General features: G+C 45.0%; 1 protein-coding gene across 1 annotated transcript in view; it reads left to right on the top strand.

Annotated features, from left to right (window-relative positions):
- The window catches only part of ptprt (protein tyrosine phosphatase receptor type T), a gene marked incomplete at its 5' end in the record, with an annotated part of 206,912 nt that overhangs the window by 43,899 nt on the left and 140,029 nt on the right, over positions 1–22,984 (top strand). The window contains 3 exons of the mRNA XM_083668164.1: positions 16,046–16,317; positions 20,981–21,062; positions 21,974–22,089. Coding sequence (XP_083524290.1) covers positions 16,046–16,317; positions 20,981–21,062; positions 21,974–22,089 — 470 coding nt within the window. The remainder of the gene's footprint in view (positions 1–16,045; positions 16,318–20,980; positions 21,063–21,973; positions 22,090–22,984) is intronic.

Raw genomic sequence — 22,984 nt, 5'->3', positions numbered from 1 at the left:
AGCCGGATAGAGAGACTCCTTGGAGGGGGAGGCGGCGGGGGGGGGGGGGGATTCTCACAGGACGGATAATGAAGGAGTAAAGTCTGCACTCGTTCTTTTCTTCCTCCGTTGCTCATAGGTCATCACCATCAATGGCAGCCATCCTCCTTGTTACTCCAATCCTCTTTCTCTGCTTCAAAGGAGTGCCGCACGGAGGAAACGGTTCCGCTGTGTTTTTTCTGTTTGTTTTCTTTTCTTTTAATAACACCACTGGCTTCTCTCTCTCTCTCTCTCTCTCTCTCTCTCTCTATCTGGCCCCTGGATATTACCTGGAGATCTGTTGGTCCAGTTAAGAAGGGGCTGAGCACTCAAAGTCTGTTAGAGAGCCCAAACTCCTCCACAGATTTCTATAAACCCAGGAATGACATGCTGGCTATAAGAGCCTTATTGGCTTTCTAAGCTCCTCTCCTGTGGTTTTGAACTCATCTTTTTCTACTACCCCTTCTGAAAAGGCTTTTTTAATGGCCCACGCTATTCTGGGAGTTGACCGGTCGACTCAAGGTTTGAAGTTCCCTGTGTTAGTACAGAAGGTGATGAAAGGTAATGGAGCTTTCTGTCTTGTGCCTATTTAAAAGCAGTCAGTAGTGAGGGTCAAAGGTAAAAGTACGTGGAGCTGTGACAGATGCTGTCAAGAGGTCAATCTGCCGAGAAAGAGCGAGAGAGAGAGAGAGAGAGAGAGAGAGAGAGAGAGAGAGAGAGGACAGTGGATTTCTAAGTTGTTTCTTTCTTTCTCTGCTTTCCTGACATCTTTCTCTAAGACGTTTGTTCCAAATTTGTCTCCATCATTATCTCTTCGAGTACCGCTGTAGCTGAAAACAAATCACGACCAATCACTGGTAGCGTGGCTGAAGCCCATCATTCAGAAGTGACATATGTTTACTCCCGAAGGAAACCGGGGCTTTGAAGCCTTCCCTCTCTTCATGTCACAGCCCTGGGATTAGTAATGGACTTTGGAATTATAGGTTGTCAACAGTGAATTGCGTTAATAATGTGTGTGTGTGTGTGCTTGCTCTGTCGAAGCCTGATGAGGGTAGAGGGGTTAAATAGCTTGTCTACTCTTTTTTGGTTCTTGCCGATGATTTGAGTGCACTCGTGGCTCGCAGACTTGATTGCGTTTCTGATTTGTGCGTGTGGGCGGGCGGGTGGAGGGGCGGAGAGAAGGGACGCATTGACAAGAAATTGACAGGGAAAGGGCCTCAGGAACGTTCTCTTTCTCTCTCTCTCTCTCCTTTTCTATAGTGGCCAGCTCTATTCACTGGGGGGAAAATTACTGCTTGCCGTAGGCACAGTAATAATGGCAGAACGATTTACGACCCGCCCCTTGGTTTAACATGTGATCATCACACATACGACCGCTTTCGTTGTGGTACCGTTCAGGGTCAAAGGTGAGAGTAGCTTAGGCCCTATCCATCACTGAATACCGAAAGCTTCCCTGACCCCTCACTATACGCTGTTCTCTCTCTCTCTCTCTCTCTCTCTCTCTTTCTCTCTCTCTCTCTCTCTCTCAGTTGGATGGAGTCACACTCTCAACGAGCACATTATCATGAAGATAAATGGATTATCACCTCATCATCCAGCATAAATTAAAGTGGCAGAGTCGCTGTCATAAAGTGAGGCATGCAGTGTGCTGAGACTACGAGATAAGGAGGAGGGATAGAGGGATGAGAAAAAGAGGGAGAGAGACAGATAGGAGAGAGAGACAGATAGGAGAGAGAGACAGATAGGAGAGAGACAGCTACGAGAAAGTGTGAGAGAGAGAGTGCAGAGAGACCTAAAGAGAAAGTTTATGAGAGAGCGTTAAAGGGAGAGAGAGAGAGAGAGAGAGAGAGAGAGGGAGAGAGACAAGAAAAGAGAGAGGAGAGAGAGAGACAGAGAGAGTGCTGGGATGATTCCCTCTGCCTTGTATTCTCTGGTGTCAGGCTATAGGTCACTGAAAGTTTTATTCTGTGTGGGAGCACAGTTTTTACTAGACTAGATAACAATTTGCAATTTGGCCACTGTTGAAATCAGTGGTTGATCACCACCACAAATAAAACGGTATAAACAAAGTTACCTTGGGAGCAGCTGCTAGCTTTCGGTGTTTCTATCAACTGTTGAAAAAAAGAAAAAGATTTGTGTACAATGTGTGTGTCTCTCTCTCCTTCTCTTTCTTTCTCTCTATCTTTCTCTTTTTGTCTCTCTCTCTCGCGCACACACACACACACGCACACACACACACATGTACACGCACACACACGTGCACGCACACCAATCTGAACTGTCCCCTTCAGTAGCAGCTAGGCGCTGTGTTGTCTGAGCACCAGGGAGGAAGTGGGCGTCACAACACATATCAGTGTTGTTTACATGTTCCCAGGCCATTCCTCACAGGATGGCTGCTGCCAAGGAGAATCCTTCAGACAACTCAGTTCTGCAGTCTACTGCAGGACTCCTTCACTTCTCCTGTCTCCCATTCACTCTAGGGACCCCACACCTCTCCATCATTCATACCCTGCCCGCCCTCTCTCTCTCACTCACTCTCTTTGTTTCCTCACTTGTATCTCTCTCTCTCTCTCTCTCTCTCTCTCTATCTCACCCCCTCTCCTCTCTCTCTCTCTCTTTCTCTCTCGCTATCTCTCTCTCTCTCTCTCCCCTGCTCTATTCCCTGTTCTCCGCCCTCTCTCTCTTTCCTTCTCTCTCTCTCTCTCTCTCTCTCTTTCTCTCTCCCCTGTTCTCCCCCTCTCTCTCTTCCCTCCCCTCCCCTCTCCTCTCCTCTCCTCTCTCTCCCTTAGGTCATCACACCCAGTGCTGACATGTGGTTTTCACTCGAGCATGGTGTGCTACGAGACTGACTGTACCTCTAACAGTAACTTGGCCTAGTTCACATGACTTGAGATGAGTAAAAATGGCGAAATCGTGAGTGAGTGAGTGAAGAGTGAAGGAAGACGTCAAGGTGCAGAGCAGGGCAGGGCAGATGTATTGTGTATGTCAGTCATCCTAGTCGTCATAGTCGACACCCCTCTGCCTGCCTGTCTGTCTGTCTGTCTGTCTCTGACAAGGTTCACCAGCCATGCATGACCCCTGTTTCACCACCCTTTTCAATAAGGCGTGATAGAGGGTAGAGGGTAAAACCTGACCATGTCTTCCACAAATAATAAGCATGACTCAACTTTCTAGAAGTAGTGTATGTAGTGTTGATGAATGAGTGCTCCAGCATTAATCAACTTTGACAAGCATCCATGAGCATTACGAGAATGTATAATACAAGCATAAGCATACGCCATAGTAGAATCATTTCTGTAGAATGTCTTGATAGAGGATAAGCAGACTATTTTCATCAGACTCTTAAATATGCCAGCAAACATGTTCATCTCTTTTTTACTTGATTATTTGACAGGCCGACCTCTCCACACAAAAAGTATTCATTCTGAATCAGTTCAGTCCTTTGTTCTGAGTTTTTGTATGCTGAAGTGTGGTCTTAAATGCTGATTTAATTTAATTGGAATTGCGTTATCCCACACAGATAAGTCGTGACGCAGATTAATTCCCAGATGGAGGTTGAAATGGGGAAGATTACCACAGTGATATCTTTCATAGTAATAGAGTATTAATGTGTTGGAGAATGTAGTTGGTGAGCTTTATTGGATGTGATTGTTTTTGTGGGTTGAAATGATATGATGATTATATTCCGAACTGACATTCCAAAAGAACTCTTCAGATGATGTAAATTCAATTGGCCTTTTGCAGGAAACTGTTCATGTCCTACAATCTGAATAGTTTCTGACTTGCACATGGCCTTTTTCTTTGTGTGTCCCATGGCACAAACGGCCCAAATGTTTTTCGCTTTATTTGCACTGTTCGTGTTCATCCTTTTTTATTAGACAGACTCAACAACAAATCATCATCCCACTCTTGATCAGCGGATCTGAGTTAAGACCGGTGGGAAATAAATTAGACTCCTGGAATTTACTGTTGTCGAATGGAAGCGGAACTTTCGAATGACACGCTTGTTCTGTGCGTGACTGTGCAAGCGCCTACCCTGGTGATGATGCGCTTGGCGTCGGATTGATGCATGCACATGGGAAACGTGTTTTTTCTGATTGGGCGAGTAAGCCGAATTAGAATTTAAATGCCTAATATTAGCTAATTTTCTTCAATCCTATGGTTTATCAAAGGTATTACCCAGCCCTTCCTTCCGGAAATAAATGTCATTCGGAACGGTCGCTCTATTCTGATTGAAGTGTTTACATGAGGGAGTTTTATTCAGTTTATTCGTTTATTTGGACTATGAACAGAATATTAGTCTGGGTATAAACACGGTCACTGTCAGAGGTGTGTGGTGCTTTGATTTCTTTACTTTACTGTAACACACATTCTGTGGTGCTGAGAGGCTATGGTCCATAGAATCCTATTATCCACCTACCACTACCAGCCTGTTATCCCTGCTCTATACTGGGTTCCTCTCTCCAGACCCTGAGCTCTACTCCAACCAATGTCCCCATCTGTCCCTAACTCAAAGCATCGCTCTCCCACAGTCGCCCTGTCTCAGCTGGGGACCTTAAAGCTCACCGCAGGACAAGGAGCAAGAGGAGACTATTATTATTAATTATTATATGACTCATTATTATCCGGCTGCCCACAGCTGGATCCCAACATTCCTCTGGTCTGACAACACAGAGAGAGCCTCCCACCAATCTCAAGGTGGCCCAAGGAACAGTCAGGAGGCATATGTCTCCGCCATTGTTGAACTAACAAAACATTTAAAACCCATCCGCATGTGGAAGTAATGGGTCGCCTGTGGGAGAGTAATACCTTTTACACGGTGCGACGAGGATGGCGTTTATGAGCCGGTGGCGTGATAAGAGCGTATTGTCGTGCGGTGGGGCGGCTCCGTGGACGCTGCTGAAAGACGGTGTCGGAAAAGAGAAAAGGCGTTAGGGATGCTTATCGCAGACATCTAGATTCAATTTGGTCGTTTATGTGTTTTCCTTTTTCATTTACGGTGGTTGGCCACGGGCTGTATTCTAGTACCTGATGATACGGACTGTGTGTCTTTTATTTTATATTAACAGAGGATTACGTGAGGATATAAAAGTGCCACATATTTTTTAAAGATTTTCTCACAGCGGGAAGCTGATAGAACTAAGGTTTAAAGAAATGGTCCCCTGCGGAGCGAGGGAGGCGGAGTCGGCCATCTTGCGGTGCCAGACAGAATACAGTGAATATCCTCTATGTCATCAGTGATCCAATCGCAACTAAAGGGCTTATGTAAATTGAGTTGACTATAAATGGCCGTTTGTCGTCATTGTACTGGCGAGCCAAGCTGGAGTCTGGAAAGCCTCCTAGGACCAGCTAGAGACAGTAGAAATGCCACCACAGTCATTACATTCATGGGTACACTCCCTATAGCCTGAATAAAGCAGTGCATTAGAATACATTATGATCGTGTTAGCATTGAGTACTAGCAAGGCAGAGTGATACAGTGCTAGCCTGAATGCTTCACATTCTAATTACCTATAATTACAGTTCTTGACAGTTCTTGATATTACAACCCTATATTAAGTAATTAAACCAAAAATAATGAATGTTATTAATGTAATTACAGTTAATTTTCTGTTATGGTTAATGCTGTTAGGGCTAAATCTGGTGTAATTGACTTGTTCTGAGTATGCTGCTCTGTAATGTGGAAAACAGATGGCTCGGCCTTAGCTGTCTTTCTCTGTGGCCTCTATGGGCAGATTCTCCGCAGCCCACTCCCAATGACTGACTGGCTGTCCTGCAGTGTCCTTGTTTTAAAGAAGGCTGCAGGCTGCACATTCTCCCCCAGGTGAACAAGCACTGTTCGTCTCTCTCTCACACACTCTCTAAAGCATATCAGTATTCTACAGACACACACGCGCACGCACGCACGCACGCACGCACACACACACAAAGACTTACACAAGGACATACACGCATGCATGCAGGCACGCACGCACACACACACGCACACACACACACACACACACACACACACACACACACACACACACACACACACCCACACACACACCCACACTCAGCTTGCCACTTGAAGCCACTGCTCTTGGATAGACAGAATATGATTAATAACTCTGATATTTCACTCACCAATCTCCACACTTGTATTCATGCCTGCTTTTTCTTGAATAATGTAAACTTCTTCCAATTATTAAACAAGCAATTTGTTTGATATATGGCATGGGAATGTGGAATTTCATAATAATAATGAAAAATAGTTCATAGACTTAATTCAAACTGGCACTGATTATGGATGTCAACCATCTCCTCATCTTTTACAGTATGTCCCTTTCCAACCATTCATCTCTCTACAATACAGTATTTGATCACACTAGTATTCAAATACGTGTATTCAAATTCTAGCCTGAGGTTCATATATTTTCTGTACTAGGTGATAAAAGCCCATGCAGTACTAATATGGTTTATTGTTCTGTGAATCTGATCAGTCACAGTGAAATAGATGTGTGTGGTGACGTGTGTGGGACTTAAACCCTTCCTAGTGAAACGACTGTGCTAACGCTCTTGCCATGTTGCTAAGGTGATGGGTCGGCACAGAGTTATGGAAAGAGCCTCTCCGTCGCTCTGAGAGATTAACATGATGAGGGAAAACCGGGCGTAGCATTAGGAAAGGGACACACCAATGCGGGAGAAATGTTGAAGGGAATGTTATGCTCGGAAACACTGGAGAGAGTGCTATGCTAGGGAATGCTGAGGAAATGTTGGGAAGGGAATGCTGTATTAGAGAATAATATGGATACAGTATGCTTAGAGCAATGTTAGGCAGAAATGCTAGGCTAATATGAAAAGGAATACTATTTTATGCACACCAGGAGCTCTGGAATATTCTACATGTCTCTCACCTTGCTGTATCACAGTGACAACTGTCATACAACTGCAGCTTTGGGGACATAGATAGACACACCATTGTCTGACGTCCCTCCACGTCTCATAGCTGCCGAGAGTGGAGTTCCTGTGTGACTGTGAGTAATACAAAGTGAAATGGAATTGAATTCCGAGCCACACTGAAGAGAGGAGACACATTGAAAGTGTGTGTGTAGTGAGCCTGAGGCATTGGGCGCCCTGTGACTCAACAGGGTTTCACAGTTCATACCGGGCAGGGGCAGGGGCAACACAACAGACCTCATTCCGATCCAGTCAATTAACATTGTCTGGAATCATCACATTACAGATGCCCCTAGCCTGTCTGAGCTGCATTCATTTCCTCTGTAAGATGTGCTGTCGCACAATGGATGTGCTATCAATCGATGCTATTCCAACTACTGCTCAGAGAGCAGACAAGATGCTCAAATGCTCCTCCATGGTAATTGTGTTGCAAAATGGAGGCTCAGGTATTTGTATTGAGTTTTTCTTCTGTTAGAGGTCTACAGGGACCCAGGGCTGATCTGCTGAAATAACATTGAGATTCCACCTGAGTGCTTTTTTTGTGCTCCTCGTAATTTGAGCCATTGATGCCCTTTGTCGAACGCCAGCTTCTGTATGAATTAACTTTATGAGCCTTGGGGAACAGTGACGAGCAGCCCATCTGTAGAAAGTTACCTTTTGCCTCAGATATTTTGTTGGTTGACCAGGGCTGGGGCTTTTGTGTGTGGATGATATTGAATAAGCCTCATGAAATGCAGTGACCTTTCTTTGGCAGTAGACAGAGACAGGCCTGTAGTTTCTGCTCCAGAGGTATGCCTGGGTTTTCATGTAATTCATCTTTTATGTGTTGCTTGTACTGCTGTCTGGCTTCAGAAGGTCAAGAGTCTTGCTAAAGTTAACGTTTTGTTCAAATGAATACTTGCATGTAGAACTTCCACCACCATCCAATACCACCTTTAGTGTAGTCTGTCTGGGTTTTGGTTAGGTCAAGGCCCATGACAACTAAGAAGAAAAATCCTCAAGTGTTTTTAAAAGAGCCTGTTTGATGTGTTTGTATTTATTGGCTTCACTTCTATTGTCAACGAGAGACATGGGATCGTTCGGTTTCAAAAGAAAGTGGATTCTGTCTTCAGCCTTTGACGTATATACAGAACACAAACGTCAAATCCAGTGTTCAAAGAAGCAATTATGACTTCATTCTGCGGTCTTCTATCACTGTACAATGTGTCTTCAACCAATGTCAATATCCATTGTAGAAACATTAGTAAACAGTCTTTTACATGGACCAGGACTGGCAGCGTTACCTATCGACAGCCCAGCGTAACCCTACTTATGAGATAAAAAGTGTCTTCTAGTCTATGCCGTTAGAACTCCACCATCTACCGCCCCTATTCTCCCCCTGCTCCCCAGCCGACCGTTATGGAGGGAAGAGAAGAGGCTTATTACTGCCATCACAGCAAAATCGGAGTGAAGAAAAAGGCCAGACAGGGAGCACATGCTTTCTAAACTTTTACCGCAATACCAGGGGAGCCAACTCTACAACCCTTCTGAACAGCGGGGCTAAGAAACACTGTTGTACCCTTCTCCTCTCCGCTGCTCAAATCTCCCCAAAGGTAGAGAGAAAGGTGTGAGCCTGACGAGCCGTGTTGTCGCCCCCCCCCCCCCCCCCCCCCTATCTCTCTCTCTCTCTCCTCTCCCTCTCCCACTCGCTCTCTCGCGCTCTCTCTCTCTCTCTTTCTTTCTCTTTCTCTCTCCTCTCCCTCTCCCACTCGCTCTCTCTCCCTCTCTTTCTCTCTCTCTTTCTCTCTTTCTCTCTCTCTCTCTCTCTCTCTCTCTCCGTCTTCAACGGAATCTCTGACAAGACAATTTCAGCGGGAGCTCATGCGTCTCTTCTGGAATGGTCCTCAGGAACTGCTCAGTGCTTAAATCCGCCGGCTTTATTTGTCAGAATCGCACAGCGGCATGACTTTTTTCGAAATGAGCCTTGAGAGAAGACAACTCGTCAAATGGTATGGATATGCAAACCCCATTAAAAAGCCAATTACCCCATACTTTTTTATTACAGGGGCTGCAAAATGGCAGCGTAATCGTAAAGAGTCAATATGGAAAACAAAATCGCACCTCAGTGTGTCGTGAATCACAGCGGAGTGTGGAATCCAATGTTTAATTCACAGCTCCATAAATCAGCAATGTGGGAACAATATTAAGCTTTATTACACTTTTACAGGGAAAGGGGTGATCTATCACAGTACACACACAGTACACTCCACATCCTCCCCTCACCTCCCCTGGGTCCCTTAGACTATGCTGTTACAGTCACCACAACATTGTTACAAGTATGGCTACATCATTAGCCTCTAGTAATTGTCTGTGTTTACCCAAGAGAGCTTATATAATGGATATCATAAATAGAGGTGAGAACAGATATTCATAATGCTGTATCACACAGCATTATAACCCATCCTATAGTACTATTACGCACTATAATGGCTGCGAAGACATACAGAATGTGGCCACAGGGGGTGCTGGCTGTGCTGTTCTGCTATGTGTGATCGTCCTGTTATCATGGCTGACCTCAGGGCAGGCTTTATGTTGAGACGGGCGTCCTCCATAGCCTCCTCAATCATCCCTCTGTCACGCCCAGGGTGGACCACATCGCTCTTCAGAGCCCAGGGACAACCTACAGGGACGACCAAATCTCTCTTCTTCTGTACCTAGCCTGGGAGCCACAGCGTTCATTTCTACCTCCTCTCCCTGGGAATACGATCCCCACTCCACATAACAGCGCAAGGGGGAATCTGTAGAATCCCACTGACCAGCAAAGAGCACCAAGGCCTAAAACAGGATAAATGTCCCTTAAAATTCCCCTTATTTCCCCAAACAGCCCTCTCTTTGGGGTTGATAGATTGGGCTCTGCAGTTTTGTTGCCACAAGATATTTCCATACCCAGTGGTGTTCGATGATAGATGACTTAAGCAGAGGAAGATAAAAAAAGAAACTTCTCGGCCATTGTGTTGGTGCCATTGATTGCCTGATTAGTCTTTGATCTCCTCTAGCTCAATCCCATGAAACAGATGGCCTCAGAGCAGGTGTTGATGTTTGGAGAGGGAGTTGTCCCATCATGTCTCTACGTGTGGCTTATTCACCGAAGGTTGTCGACGCCTCATTGGCTAACTGTCAATGAGGATAAAGTGTGTCTCCATGTGCTGATCAATAGTATTGCTCCTTGTGTCGTCAGCTTCCTTATTAAGATTGCCACTCTCATGTCTTTATTGAGGATTGGAGAATAATTTATATTGGAGAATTCTAATAATATAAACATTGAAAAGCAGTAATGATGTGACTGGAGAGACACAGTCACAGACACATTGTCTCAAGAATAAACATCTGAATACTGTTCGATGTCGATTTACAAGACTGAAAATGTTGTATTATGTTTTCTTGCCACCAGTGAGAGCACTGGGTCATGGAGGGCTAGCTCATACCCTACTGGTTTCTCCCTACCTCCAGACCTGGGTTATCACAGAGACGTCCCTAGTGAAGCGTGGCTGTATCCTGGGCCAGGCCTGGGTTATCACAGACACGTCCCTAGTGAAGCCTGGCTGTATCCTGGGCCAGGCCTGGGTTATCACAGACACGTCCCTAGTGAAGCCTGGCTGTATCTCCTGAAGGAGAGGAACCTTCCAGTCAGGCTTAACACAACCCTGCTTTGCTCCCTTACATTACTCCTGGGCTGACAGGCCTCCCTCTGCTGCTGCCCCCGCGACTCCCCAACATCCATCACACAGCGCCAGCATTTGTCTTCTTTATCTGTGTCTGACGCCACAGAGTTGTCCTTAAAATGCATACTAAGAGGCCCCCATTGATTTCCTGGAGAGCAGAGCAGGCATTCGAGGGTTTGAGGAGGATAGAATTTGTTATGTTGATTCAGGAGTTCTTCTAGTACTCTTGCTTGTTTTCTTGAGCTGAGCTGAGCTGAGCTATGTGGATGTAGGGGCTTAGTTAGCATTTCTATGCAGTGAATGCAATCATCTGAAGTCTGGTGATGTGGAAAGATGCAGGTCAGCAGAATATTATACAATGGACGATGCCTTTCACTTTTCTAATGGCTGAAGCCCAAGACTAGGGGATTATCGGTTGATTGCATTTCATTGGTCCTGCAGCTTTCTTCTCAATTGTTTCAGTTTTTCAGATGTGTAGATGAGCCACGCTGGTCATTTCTTTGAGGTAGTTATTTTCTGCTCATTAGGGGCTGCTATGATGATTCCCCAGTGATTTGCTGGCTTTTGATTAAAATAACAGGCGTATGTATCTGAGCAGGCCTGTTCTTTAACATGCTTCTAATAAAAAAACAGGCAGCTTCTGTTGCTTCTGTACAATTTGCAGCAACCTGGCCCTGATAGTGATACTTGTCATGAAGCCGTTGAAACGGTAAAGGCCGTTCTTTCATCTCAGAAAAGGGGAGAGAGAAACTCATCAGCATGGTTCCTGGACAAAGTTCTCATAAAAGAAACAAAGTGATAAAAAACTAAGTTCTGCCTTAAAGGACAAAATCAAGGAGGTGAAAATCAAATCAATCTTGAAGAGCTCTTTGAAGGACTTTGATGTTTTGAAAAACAGACATGACCTTGCATAGCAACTATAGCTTATATTTTATGAGATTAACAAGGCAATGTAAAAACAACTTCAAAAGGAACAATAACATTTTTAAAAAGCACAGTCAAAAACAACACTCCTAGTTGCCTTTGTTCTGAGAAAACATCTTCTGAAAACCAAACTAAGGTTAAACAGATTTGACAGATTCTGAGTATCTCTTAATGAAAGTGGTGTTTGTGACCATGAATTTCTTAGTATAAATATATGAAGGTCTACACTATCTTTCTTTAATTAGTAGCTATTCAGTTCACCTATTATTAGAGGTTATGTGTTGACATTTGACGTTTTATTTTGTGTAAAAAGTATAAAAACAAATAAAAACTCAATACTAGAGCCGACATTAGACTATCCCTCACACTGTTCGTAATAATGTAGCTTAATTGATCATCTTTTATGCTTTAACATTTTTTATTGAACTGAAAATCCAAAGTAAATGTTCCCTTTAATACTAAAGTGACTGTGTTTACAAGCAATTCATTACCGTGGTAATCAAGAGGAGAAGTGGAGGTTGGGAATCAAGGAGTGCTTAACGACAGAGGGGGAGGCACTTGTATTGGTATCTTGATATTGCTACTTGCATTCTAGCTGGACTGTAGTGTACCATCCATCCCCCACTGATGACACTTCAATTATCGATTCTCCACTTATCAGATTAAAGGGACCCTGACATGGCGGCTGTTACTCACCCCCACAGTAACGCCATCATGGGATCCAGCCTCTGATGAGAGAAGGTCAATTGGAGGGGGGGGGGGGGGGGGTGGCGGGTTGGTAGGCTGATGTTTAAAAGACCTCTTTGAGTTCCTCCACTCAGCCTGTGGCTCTGTCTCCGTCACCTCTCGCCGTCGTTGTGCTATTATGGGATATGTGTTCAAGCGGAGTGGCATGGCACCGCCCTGTGTCGTCACGGTGATGAGGGGAGGAACGGGAGCAAAGAGGATGTGTGTTGGCACTGCCACACAGATGAGGCAGGATGGTGATAATCAGGGCATGGCAATGGAAGGGGGGGGGGGGGGGTGGTTGGGGAGGTCTCATCATGCAGGGCCATTACACACGGACGACAGGGAACATATGGGGTCCAGGGCGCTCTGGCGTCATCTCCGCCACACACTGCTGAGGTGAAGTGTGTGTGAAGGGGGGGGTGTCTCCCGCCGGGGAATTGGGCGTGTTAAATGTGTGAAATGGCCCGAGGCCCAACGGCGTGGGCTGGGGATGTTTTCGCCATCCCTGGGACCCTACAACGCGGTGTGTGTGTGTGTGTGTGTCTGTCTCTGTTGGTGTGCATGATTGCGTGCGTGTATGTGCGTGCGTGTACGTGCATGTGTGTGTGTGTGTGATGCAGCATAACAGGGGAATGATCAGAAACCATTAAAACATTGGTGGGGGGGGGTAGCTTCTGCGTTTCGACCGCAGCTGCATCGCGGTTGACGTCTCCCCACTTTGCCTCGCAATTTACGGCCCTCACAAACCTGCAACGTTTTTTTTTGCACTATTTCCACTGCGTTAGGTTTCCAAGGGACACTGCCGATTACTGCTCTCATCTCGCACCATGGTAAATAGGCTGCTTTATTGTCTCAGGAAATTACGGCTGGGGCGAGGGAATGAGAAATGCTCCGACTTTATCTGACTTAGCAGGAGTGTGCCCAAAAATACGCGCCCCTTCGATAATTGCATATTAAAGTGACAACCGCCAGAGCTTTTGCCATTTGTCATATCTTTGGAGGGTATTATGATGGTAGGAGTGCATGCAACACCACAGGGTCCTCCTCACAGAGCTCCAGAGAGATATTTGCCAGTGAAACCTCTTTCTCACTCTGCGGTGGCAGGTCGACTTTTAAACAACATCCCACAGTATATAATGATATCCCTACATCCATAAAGGGAGTGCACAGCTCCCAAACCCCCTACGCTGTGAAAGAGCACGCTGAAGACTTATACACTGCAGCTATTGTCTAGCTGGAGTAAAAGGGAAGCTTCTCTTCGTATTGTGCTGAAAGACTGTTCTACAGGCTTTCAGTGGAGAACATACGCTGTTATAATAATGGCCGTAATGTTTGGTCGTTTATTTCTGCGGCAGACCCCAGTGTTTTGGTCGATGCACTTCTCCTCTTGGATTACCTGTGTGAAGCTGGTCAGGAGCGATTTGGCTCTCTTTACTCACTGGCTGATAGGTGTAATGGCTGCCCATATTGCTATTGATCTGAGAAAGCAAGAGCCACTGGCTTTTTTTTTGTTGGATTCTGTCCATTTCTCCATGGTATTATCAGCACTCTAAACTCCTGGGGAATAAAGATATAGGTTATCCCCGTGTATCAGAGCATAGTGTGCTGAAAGCCACAAACCACCTTTGGTTAACACTACATTACTTTAAATTGCACACATAGTCTACTCTACTCATAGTAATATTAGATTTATTATTGTCATTACTGGAATGGGGAATAAGGACCTTACCAACCACTGACTATTATTCACTAAATAACTATATAACAACATGATAATACTGTACATACTATACATATACGGTCACAACATGCTTATACAATAATATATGTTGTTATTAAAGTACAGTGTTACAGTGTTATCTTTTTATTTATCCTTTATTTATTCAGGGGAGTCCCTTTGAGAACAAGGTCTCTTTTTCAAGAGTGCCCTGGTTACAAAATATATACACTTTTATCAGTATTGTTTACACAACACAGTCTCCGAAATATTACGTTCTGGGGGATCGTTTCTGGAGACCAGGAGATATGGAGAGTGGTTAAGGTTAGGAGAAGTTGTCAGGGGAAGGCTTTAGCAAATATTAGCATAAGTAACAACAATCAGCAACAACCTTTTTCTAGTGATGGACTAAAATCAGCAAAATTAATCACAACCAAATTCTAAGGGAATATTACGTCATTTTCATGTCACCAAAATACATCACTTTAAAGATTGTTTTTCATGGTCATTTCATGTTCTACATTTTATCCCCCATTGCATGTAGAAGGTGTGAAACCTGTGAGGACGTTTAATCACTGAGCTCTCGTCAAGTAGAAATATCTCAGGGTTGAAAAGTCCCTTGTTAACACACAAGAGATGTGTGTTGTTGCTAGTGGCAGGGTGTGTGTGTGTGTGTGTGTGTGTGCGCGTGCATGTATGTGTGTGTGTGCGTGCGTGCGTGCGTGCGTGTGTGTGTCAGATAGTGTGGGTGGTGGGAGTGCTGATGTAAAACGGCGGTGGCTGAGGCGAATAAGAAATTTAATCAGCCTAGTTCACCAGCCATGCCCTGGTTAGGGTCCCCGCTAGATTGGTTCACCGCTCTGAATTGATTGGCTCCATTCCGGCCCAAGGTTGGGGATGATTGATATCTCCTCTGTGCATAGCCCATTGATGTGCTTCAAATAATTTCAGTGATGAATCGTCTGATTCCAAATGCCATCCGGGCCCAGCTCTTATGAGGGGCCATCATTTATCAATGGGGAGTTAAGAGGTAGCTGCCGAAATTTGGCTTGAAAGAGGTTGTCGTCATTTTAACCTTCTCATTTGATCCCCACTGACACATTTAAATTCTCATTTGTGTCACAAAATTCATTATTGTTTCAGTGGAGACTTGTCTGCTAGCGCGGAGCCATTCTAACATGTGTGTAGTTTGAATGGAGGGCAAAGGGCAGCCCTTGATATCTGGTAATAGTCTGGGTCAAGTATTCATGCTCAGAATGGTTTGATTAAATAGTTCCATTCTTGTCATAATTCACTCTGCGATAACAGTTATCAGGATTTGGGCAAAACTGCTATCTGGGGACCTTTTCCTGTAATAACTGAAGATAATCGGCTAATTGCTATTCTCTCATCTCTGAGCTGTTAGAATTGGGAGGAAATCATCCATCATTCAGTCCTACATTCTCTTGCCAAATCTTCACAGAACTTTTTTGTCTACCTAACAGGCAGTGGCTAACAGCCAAAGTTTGAGGGAAGCCATAAAATCACATACTGTCCCATAAAACTGAAATAAAACAGAGGTTAAGAGTTAGTCCACATAAAGCGTGTTTTATTCTTTTGCCCTATAGATGTGGGTGTATTCAAACTGAGACGAATGCCTCTCTCCTACTCTACGTCAGAATCGTGTCTGTGTTGGAAGGCACACGAGCCAGGAGGTTGACGTTTGCTTGGCCGCTCTGTCTGTGTCTCTCTGCTTGTGTCTTTCTCTCTATCTCTTACTACTGCTTGAATTCTCTTTCTACGTCACCTTTTTTATCTTCTCTTTTTTTTACCCATTGCTGGTTACATCCATATTGTAAACCATTGCCTGATATCAGTAAAAACATGTTCATCTGTAAACCATTGCTCCAGGAATAGCTCATGTCTCACCAAATCCCTCTGTTGAGTAGATGACAAACATTAAATTAGTTTGTCATTCCTCCCCGTCCTTTACTCATGTCTGTCACCATGTTCAGCTGTCCTATGTGAATCCCTGCAGGTTCTTTCATGGTGGTGAACGCGTCGGGCCGGGCGTCGGGACAGAAGGCCCACCTGCTGCTGCCCACCCTGAAGGAGAACGACACCCACTGCATCGACTTCCACTACTCCCTGTCCAGCCGCGACGGAGCCAGCCCCGGAGCCCTCAACGTCTACGTCAAGGTGAACGGCGGCGCCCAGGGCAACCCGGTGTGGAACGCCTCCGCCTCAGTCACCGAGGGCTGGGTCAAAGCCGAGCTGGCCATTAGCACCTTCTGGCCCAACTCTTACCAGGTGAGACAAAGAAGAGATACATGTAAGATATCCATGTACTGGTGAACCGCACACGATAGGCACACATACAGTACTGTAGGATAGCCTGATAGTTTGAGTTTATTTGAAGTGATTCTGAGACTGAATTGTCCAGAATAATACTGTACAATTCACAATTGAACAATAGTTAAAAAATACAATAACATGAACATAAACAATCATTAAAAACACATGTATGATATTCTGATACCAGTTTAGCCATCTAGTCAAACGTAGGACACACTGATACCAGGTGAGGGAGACTAGCTCCACATCCCAGACCAGTGTATGTACTCTGGCACAGGAAATGCTTAATTGTAACTAGTATTGTTGGAGATTACATATCTTGTATTAAATATTTGATTGATCATGCCACTCACTGAACCCCAATCTTACGAGAATCACTTCTTTAATTGCTACAGTAGCATACAGTACTTTTAATTGCTATATTACAGTACTTTAAAAAAAAAAAAAAAATATATATATATATTTCTCACCCTGAGTGTTCATTACTGCCTATTTGCAGACTTTTATTGACGGTTTTTTGCTTCACGAGTGAGTTTTAGAGGCATTCAAAACATTGGGAAGGTAATTAGGTTCCTCTCTGGAATATGCAACACGCTGAAGGCAACTAGTATGCTCGGCAACTTGCATCCAATTTGGCCAGTATGGCCCAAATGAGTCTATTTCTAGTCCTCATCCTGGTTGAATGGCTCCCCAGCAGCACCTCAGAGTGGGGAGTGGAGTCACTTGGCTACAATTTTCTCCACAATCATCTTTCACTAAGAATGGCCATGTTAAATAACCTTTGAGGAAATGAGTTTAGGTGCACAGTGCCCACACCCCACTCTCTGTCCTGCTCTCTCTCTCTCTCTCTCTCTCTCTCTCTCTCTCTCTCTCTCTCTCTCCTCCTCTCTTGTCGTCTCATATTTCTTTCTCATTGCCTTGTTTCTCTCACTCTTCCCTTTCCCGTTTCTTACAATCTCTTTTTTTCTTGTCTTTTAAAATGCTCTCTCACACTCCACTCAATACCTTTCTCTATCTCTCTCCATCTCCTCTCTGCAAATGAAATAGAATGTTAATAGATTCATTTTTCAGTTAATGAAATTCAGTTCTTTGAATTCTCGCTCTATAATTGTACTCCATAATGACCTTATTTGAACTGTGCTGTGAATATTTGGCCATTTTGTATTGACTGTAATTAAATATTTACTTAGTCCATAACTGTAACCCACAAAAAAAAAGTCTTGGTCGACATTGCTTTAAAAAATTGGTAATTTGTTTATTAAAATAGTCTTAGAGCGGTGTTCGTTGAGTTTAATTGACTGCCTGTTAAATATTAGGCTCCGGTATCTCCTTCCTAGTATGAGGTCGTAAAACGACGTTAAAACAACGGTGCTGAAAACACTGTGTCTGATTAGCCGAGCGAGCATGGCCCATTTTACCAAATAAATGTTTCGTTTAATTGAGCGCTCCCCTGCCACGAGGTATTTGAAGCACAGTGGAGCTATTTAGAGATTTCTGTCTCAATATTTTTAATCGGGAGGTATTTCAAACAGGGACGCTGACAGAATCATTGTTTTTATAAACTGTTCATTTATAGCAAAATAAACATCTGCTAAAATCTTACATCTGAATTTCGGTGTGTATTCCACACATATTCCTGAAAGTGAAAACTGCCGTTGTTGACATAGACTGAAAAAACACAGACTTCACTCTGCCCTCCTTCAAGGCCCCTATGTCCCCTCTACTCCTTAAAAGCCTGAAGCAGTCAAGGCAGTGGAGAATTCACAAGGTGTACCAACTGTTTCTGCCAGAAAAGAACAAGAGCTTAAAACATGTTTTCACCCTTTGTGAGGTGACAGAGCCCCACCGTAATGACAGGGAGCAGCTTGACGGTACTAACAGCCTGGATAGAAACCCTGGATTAGGCTGGCTACCAACCAACCTTCATACATTCACCACAAAGTCTCCATCATTTTCCAACACAACGCTGAGATTACTGTCCCACCATTTGCTTTTCACTGCTTCAAACTTCAGCCAGGTATAGCTAGGCTCGAAGTCACCAAGAGAGACTTATTTTCTTTTTCATTTAGCTCCCATAGCTGATTAGAGTATTGAGGGCGATGGTGACTCTAAAGCTGAATCTCAAATCAACTCCCTACCCATACCTCCTTGGCACTCCTGTAGATCTGAGAGGTTCTGAGAGGCATAGGCAATAATGTAATAGACCCGGCTTGCCCTCTGATTGGCTTGGTAGAGATGTTGCCGTATTGCTTACACCTATCGCAAGCTCTCAAATCTGATTGACTGCCTAGCGACTAAAAATGCTTGGCGTCACTATTTGAAACCCTCATGTGTTCTGCCCTGTTACATTTCCTCCTGAACACCTACTGAACACCTACTCACCTACGCCTAAACACTTTATTGGAATTAGGACAGGGCCCAGCTGGTAGAACAGAGAGGAAACGAAGGAGGGTAAAAGAGTGAAGGAGGAAGGGATGAAGGGAGGGAGCAAGGGACCTGACAAGACCTCTTCGGTAAGGATGGGAGGGAGGGAGGGAGGGAGAAGAATGGACGGAGGGGGACGGGGAGGACGGAGAGGGGGTGGGGGGTGAGTGACCAGACCTCTTCGGTATTCTGTGGCAGCGCAGAATGTTCCTATAGATAATTATGACAGTGGGAGTGAGGGCCGCAGCCTCCCTTAAGCTGTGTGGCGCAAGGCCAGCCTGGCATGGGTCACAGGCTCCCGCTACCATTCACCTCTCTGTCTCCTGGGGCCAAGACAGAAAGAGACAGAAAGAGACAGTAAGAGACAGAAAAAGAAATGAAGACAGAGAGAGAGAGCCACAGGAACAAGAGAATAGAGAGTAGATACATAGAGATAAAAGAAACATAGAGTGACATAGAGATAAAAGAAACATAGTGACATACTGTAGAGAGACAGACAGATAGACAGTGAGACAGACAGACACACAGACGTACATAGAGAGACAGGCAGCCAGAGACAGAAACAGAGACAGACAGATAGACAGTGAGACAGACAGACAGACAGACATACAGACACACATAGAATGACAGCCAGCCAGAGACAGCCAGGCTTTACTGACAGCAAATGCACATTCGGTTCAAAAATATTGTGTACTTGTGGGGAATAGGGTGTAATTTGGAGACAGAACCTCTCTCTCTCTACTGCGCCAGTCCTCTACCCTGGGGCTCAAGGACCCCTCTGCCCACTCTGCCAGCCCAGCCTGGCACTGCCCAGAGCCCTACGAGAGCCCCACATGTCTGGTCCACATGGCACGCATGGCTCTACTCTGCCTGGATAGAACACTCTGCCAAGCCCATATGTGAACGGGCATGACTGACGGACTGTACTGTTTGTTATCGTGACGTAAGTGTCACCTCGCAGCTGTCCCCAAAGACAATGTAGTTATGTGTGGAGTGTGGTGGCAAGCTTCTTCATCTTGGAGAATGGGCTGGAGGGGGGGGGGGGGGGGGCATTGTGGATGCTCTGGCAGGAAATCTACAGGGTCTCCATAGGAGCTCTACAAGGGCAGCAGGCAGTTGGAATGCAAGTTAGGGACTTTAATGTGCAGTGCTATGCTCACTCAGAAATGAATGCTAGAAACTCGTCTGTTAGTCACCTGTTGGTTGGAATTAACAGTTTATTCAACGTTTTTATGTGATCGTTATTTTTCGATGTTGACTTAAGGTCTTTCATTTAATGCCCCTCTTATGACGTTGGTACAGTACATGATTTCACATGGGTTGAAAATTAACATTTTCTTGACTTTGGCAGTTGACAGACAGCTATCTCACAGTTGAAAATAATAGTTTTAAAATGTTGCCTATTTACATAAAAACAAGTCTAATATTGAGGTAATGTGAACTTCCTAACCAAATGTATACTTAGACACAAAATACAGTTTGATCTGTGTGCTTTGTGTTTCAACACTGGAGTAGTGGCATTGTGGACAGAACAATGTACTAGAAACCAAAAGGTTGTGGGTTCAAATTCCAAATGGTGTTATAAAGGACAGTTTTTCTGTTGAGATAATGTTATATGTTAAGATAACTTTTAAACCCATGGTAAACAGTGTAGCAACGTTGGATGATGACCATCAAATGACAACCATAAACCAACATGGTATGATGGTGTTACCACATTCTACTGTGCAGCGTTTGGTTTTAACGTTGTCCCACAGTCATTTTCCATCGTCTCTCTCTGGTTGGTGCAAGACAGTGAATCAACATCCTTTTACATTCGTTTGTACAATGTTTGGATTTAGACTTTGGATTGTTGTACCATACCATTTTCTGTATTCACAAAAACCAATGGTCATGCAACGGTTTTATAAAATGCCCATGGGGTTTACACACACACACACACACACACACACACACACACACACACACACACACACACACACACACACACACACACACACACACACACACACACACACACATACACACACACACACACTACACTACAGGTAGCAGTAAGCAAATAAGCTCATCTCATCGTTGGTATGAAATGTATTTTCTCCTTTTTCCCCCTTTCTCCCCCTCTCCCTCCTTCCCTCCCCCTCCCTCTTTCTCTCCCCCTCCCTCCCCCTCTCCCACTCCCTGTGTGCGGTAGGTGATATTCGAGGCGGTGTCGGTGCAGGGCCATCCGGGGTTCATCGCGGTGGACGAGGTCCGAGTGTTGGCCCACCCTTGCCGTGAGTGACCCGCCTTGACTCTGCCCCACGGAGCATCAGCTGCTCTCACACACACACACACACTGCTGGCGAGGACAGCAGGCCGTATGGGTATGGGTGTGTGTGTGTGTGTATGTGTGTGTGTGTGTGTGTCATGGACAGACCAAGAGGGTTGGAGGGAGGGCGAGACAGATTGCGGAGTCCCGGAGAAGGCACAAACTCAGGGCCTTCATCATTCAAAGCTGACAGAACCTCTTTGCTTCACATCCTTTGGACTTCTCCAAGGCACTCAGTGTCCTAGTTGTACGCACTCTCTCTCTTTTGCTCCACGCCCCCCCCCCCCCCCCTCGCCCCCTCTCTCTCTCTCTTTCTGTCTCCCTCTGTCCCCAGACTTAGAGCTTTTCCCCCAGAATGAGGACAGAGCACTTAGCTGGTTATGTCTGAATTTCAAATAAGATTAGGAAGGCAAGGTAAATAAGTGGCCACAGCAAAGACAATCCAGCCGGGCTCCTTCAATGGGAACATTAACGTCAAGATAAATTCTTGCATTGAAATGATCAATGAATACACTATTAGGTCTACAATTCCAGACACAGTGAAAATGAGATTAGGACTGGGTAATCTCAATGCCATTCCAATGCCACTTGCAGTCTCACGTTCCATTCGGAGAACAAAAGTTTTCTGAAGTCCTAAATACTGTGTGTGTGTGTGTGTGTGTGTGTGCCTGCGAGCGTGCCTGCTGTGTGTGCGTGTGTGTTAAAGCTGTGTATGGGTTTTTGCTTTGTGTTTACATTACGTGTATTCTGGGAGTGTGAGTGTGTCACTGATACAGTAACAGTCAATTGAGTGACAACCCTATGAGCCAGTCATATACAGTTCAGCATATTGCCTCATTGTCATACCAATCATAATTAGATGATGCGTTTTTGCAGGGAAAGCTCCTCATTTCCTGCGTCTTCAGAACGTAGAGGTGAATGTGGGTCAGAACGCCACCTTCCAATGCACCGCAGGGGGGAAGTGGTCACAGCACGACAAACTCTGGCTGCAGGTGAGTCTGTCCCCGAATCCCGATTCAGCCCCTAACCCCGACCTCCTACCTCCTACCTCCTGGGCACTAACCCCATACCTCCTACCTCCTTGGCAGTAACCCCCTACCTCCTAGGCATTAACCCCCTACCTCCTACCCCCTAGGCACTCCCTTAGATCTGTTAGGGTCACACAGGTTTAACCAATACGGGTATTCTTCAGCTTGTCCTCTGAAAGTCTTTTCCTTCATCGTGGTGAATTCTGTGTATATTTACATTGAGGTCTTTTCTATTGTGTTTTATGTACTGATGATTCGCTGTGAAATCAATTTCTCCCATCCCAAAAAGTGTTCTTGTGATTTTACCTCCACCTAATCTAAAGGTCTCTTCAGACCAGCAAGCCGTAGCAGCGACGCCGGGTTCACTCCACCGAGAACGGTTTCAGATTTAGTTTCTGCTGAGTTTCTTCCTCTGCGTGTTTATGTTCGGCAGGGAAGAAGGAAGCCGCTCTATAGCACTTCCAACTCGACTGTGACTGGCGAACGGAAACGGCGCCGCTCTGAAAATTGAAGATGTTTTCACTTTTCTGCCTAAGCCGAGCGAGCGTGTACATACGGCCGCCTAGGGAACCCTAGCATTCTCCCGCCCACCGCCAAGCTGCCAATGGAAGCGAATGGACGGCTAACTTTAGCAGCTAACGCTCCCATGTGAAAGCTTCAGGGCGTAGGGGAGAGGGGAGAGCTGGGAACTGTGCCAGTTTGTCAGATGTCTATTTTATTTTTATTCAGATGTCTATTTTTATTTTTATTCTATTATTCTATTGTCACTTTATTCTGTTGTTGTTGTTGGTGATGTGAGCTGCCTTAATTTCCCCAAGGAGATTAAGTACCTATCTATCTATCTATCTGCTAAAATATA

This window comes from Argentina silus (assembly GCF_951799395.1).
Source record: "Argentina silus genome assembly, chromosome: 4".
Classification (NCBI taxonomy): domain Eukaryota; kingdom Metazoa; phylum Chordata; class Actinopteri; order Argentiniformes; family Argentinidae; genus Argentina; species Argentina silus.
The sequence above is the reverse complement of the archived record's forward strand: the minus strand, read 5'-3'. Positions and strand labels throughout refer to the sequence as shown.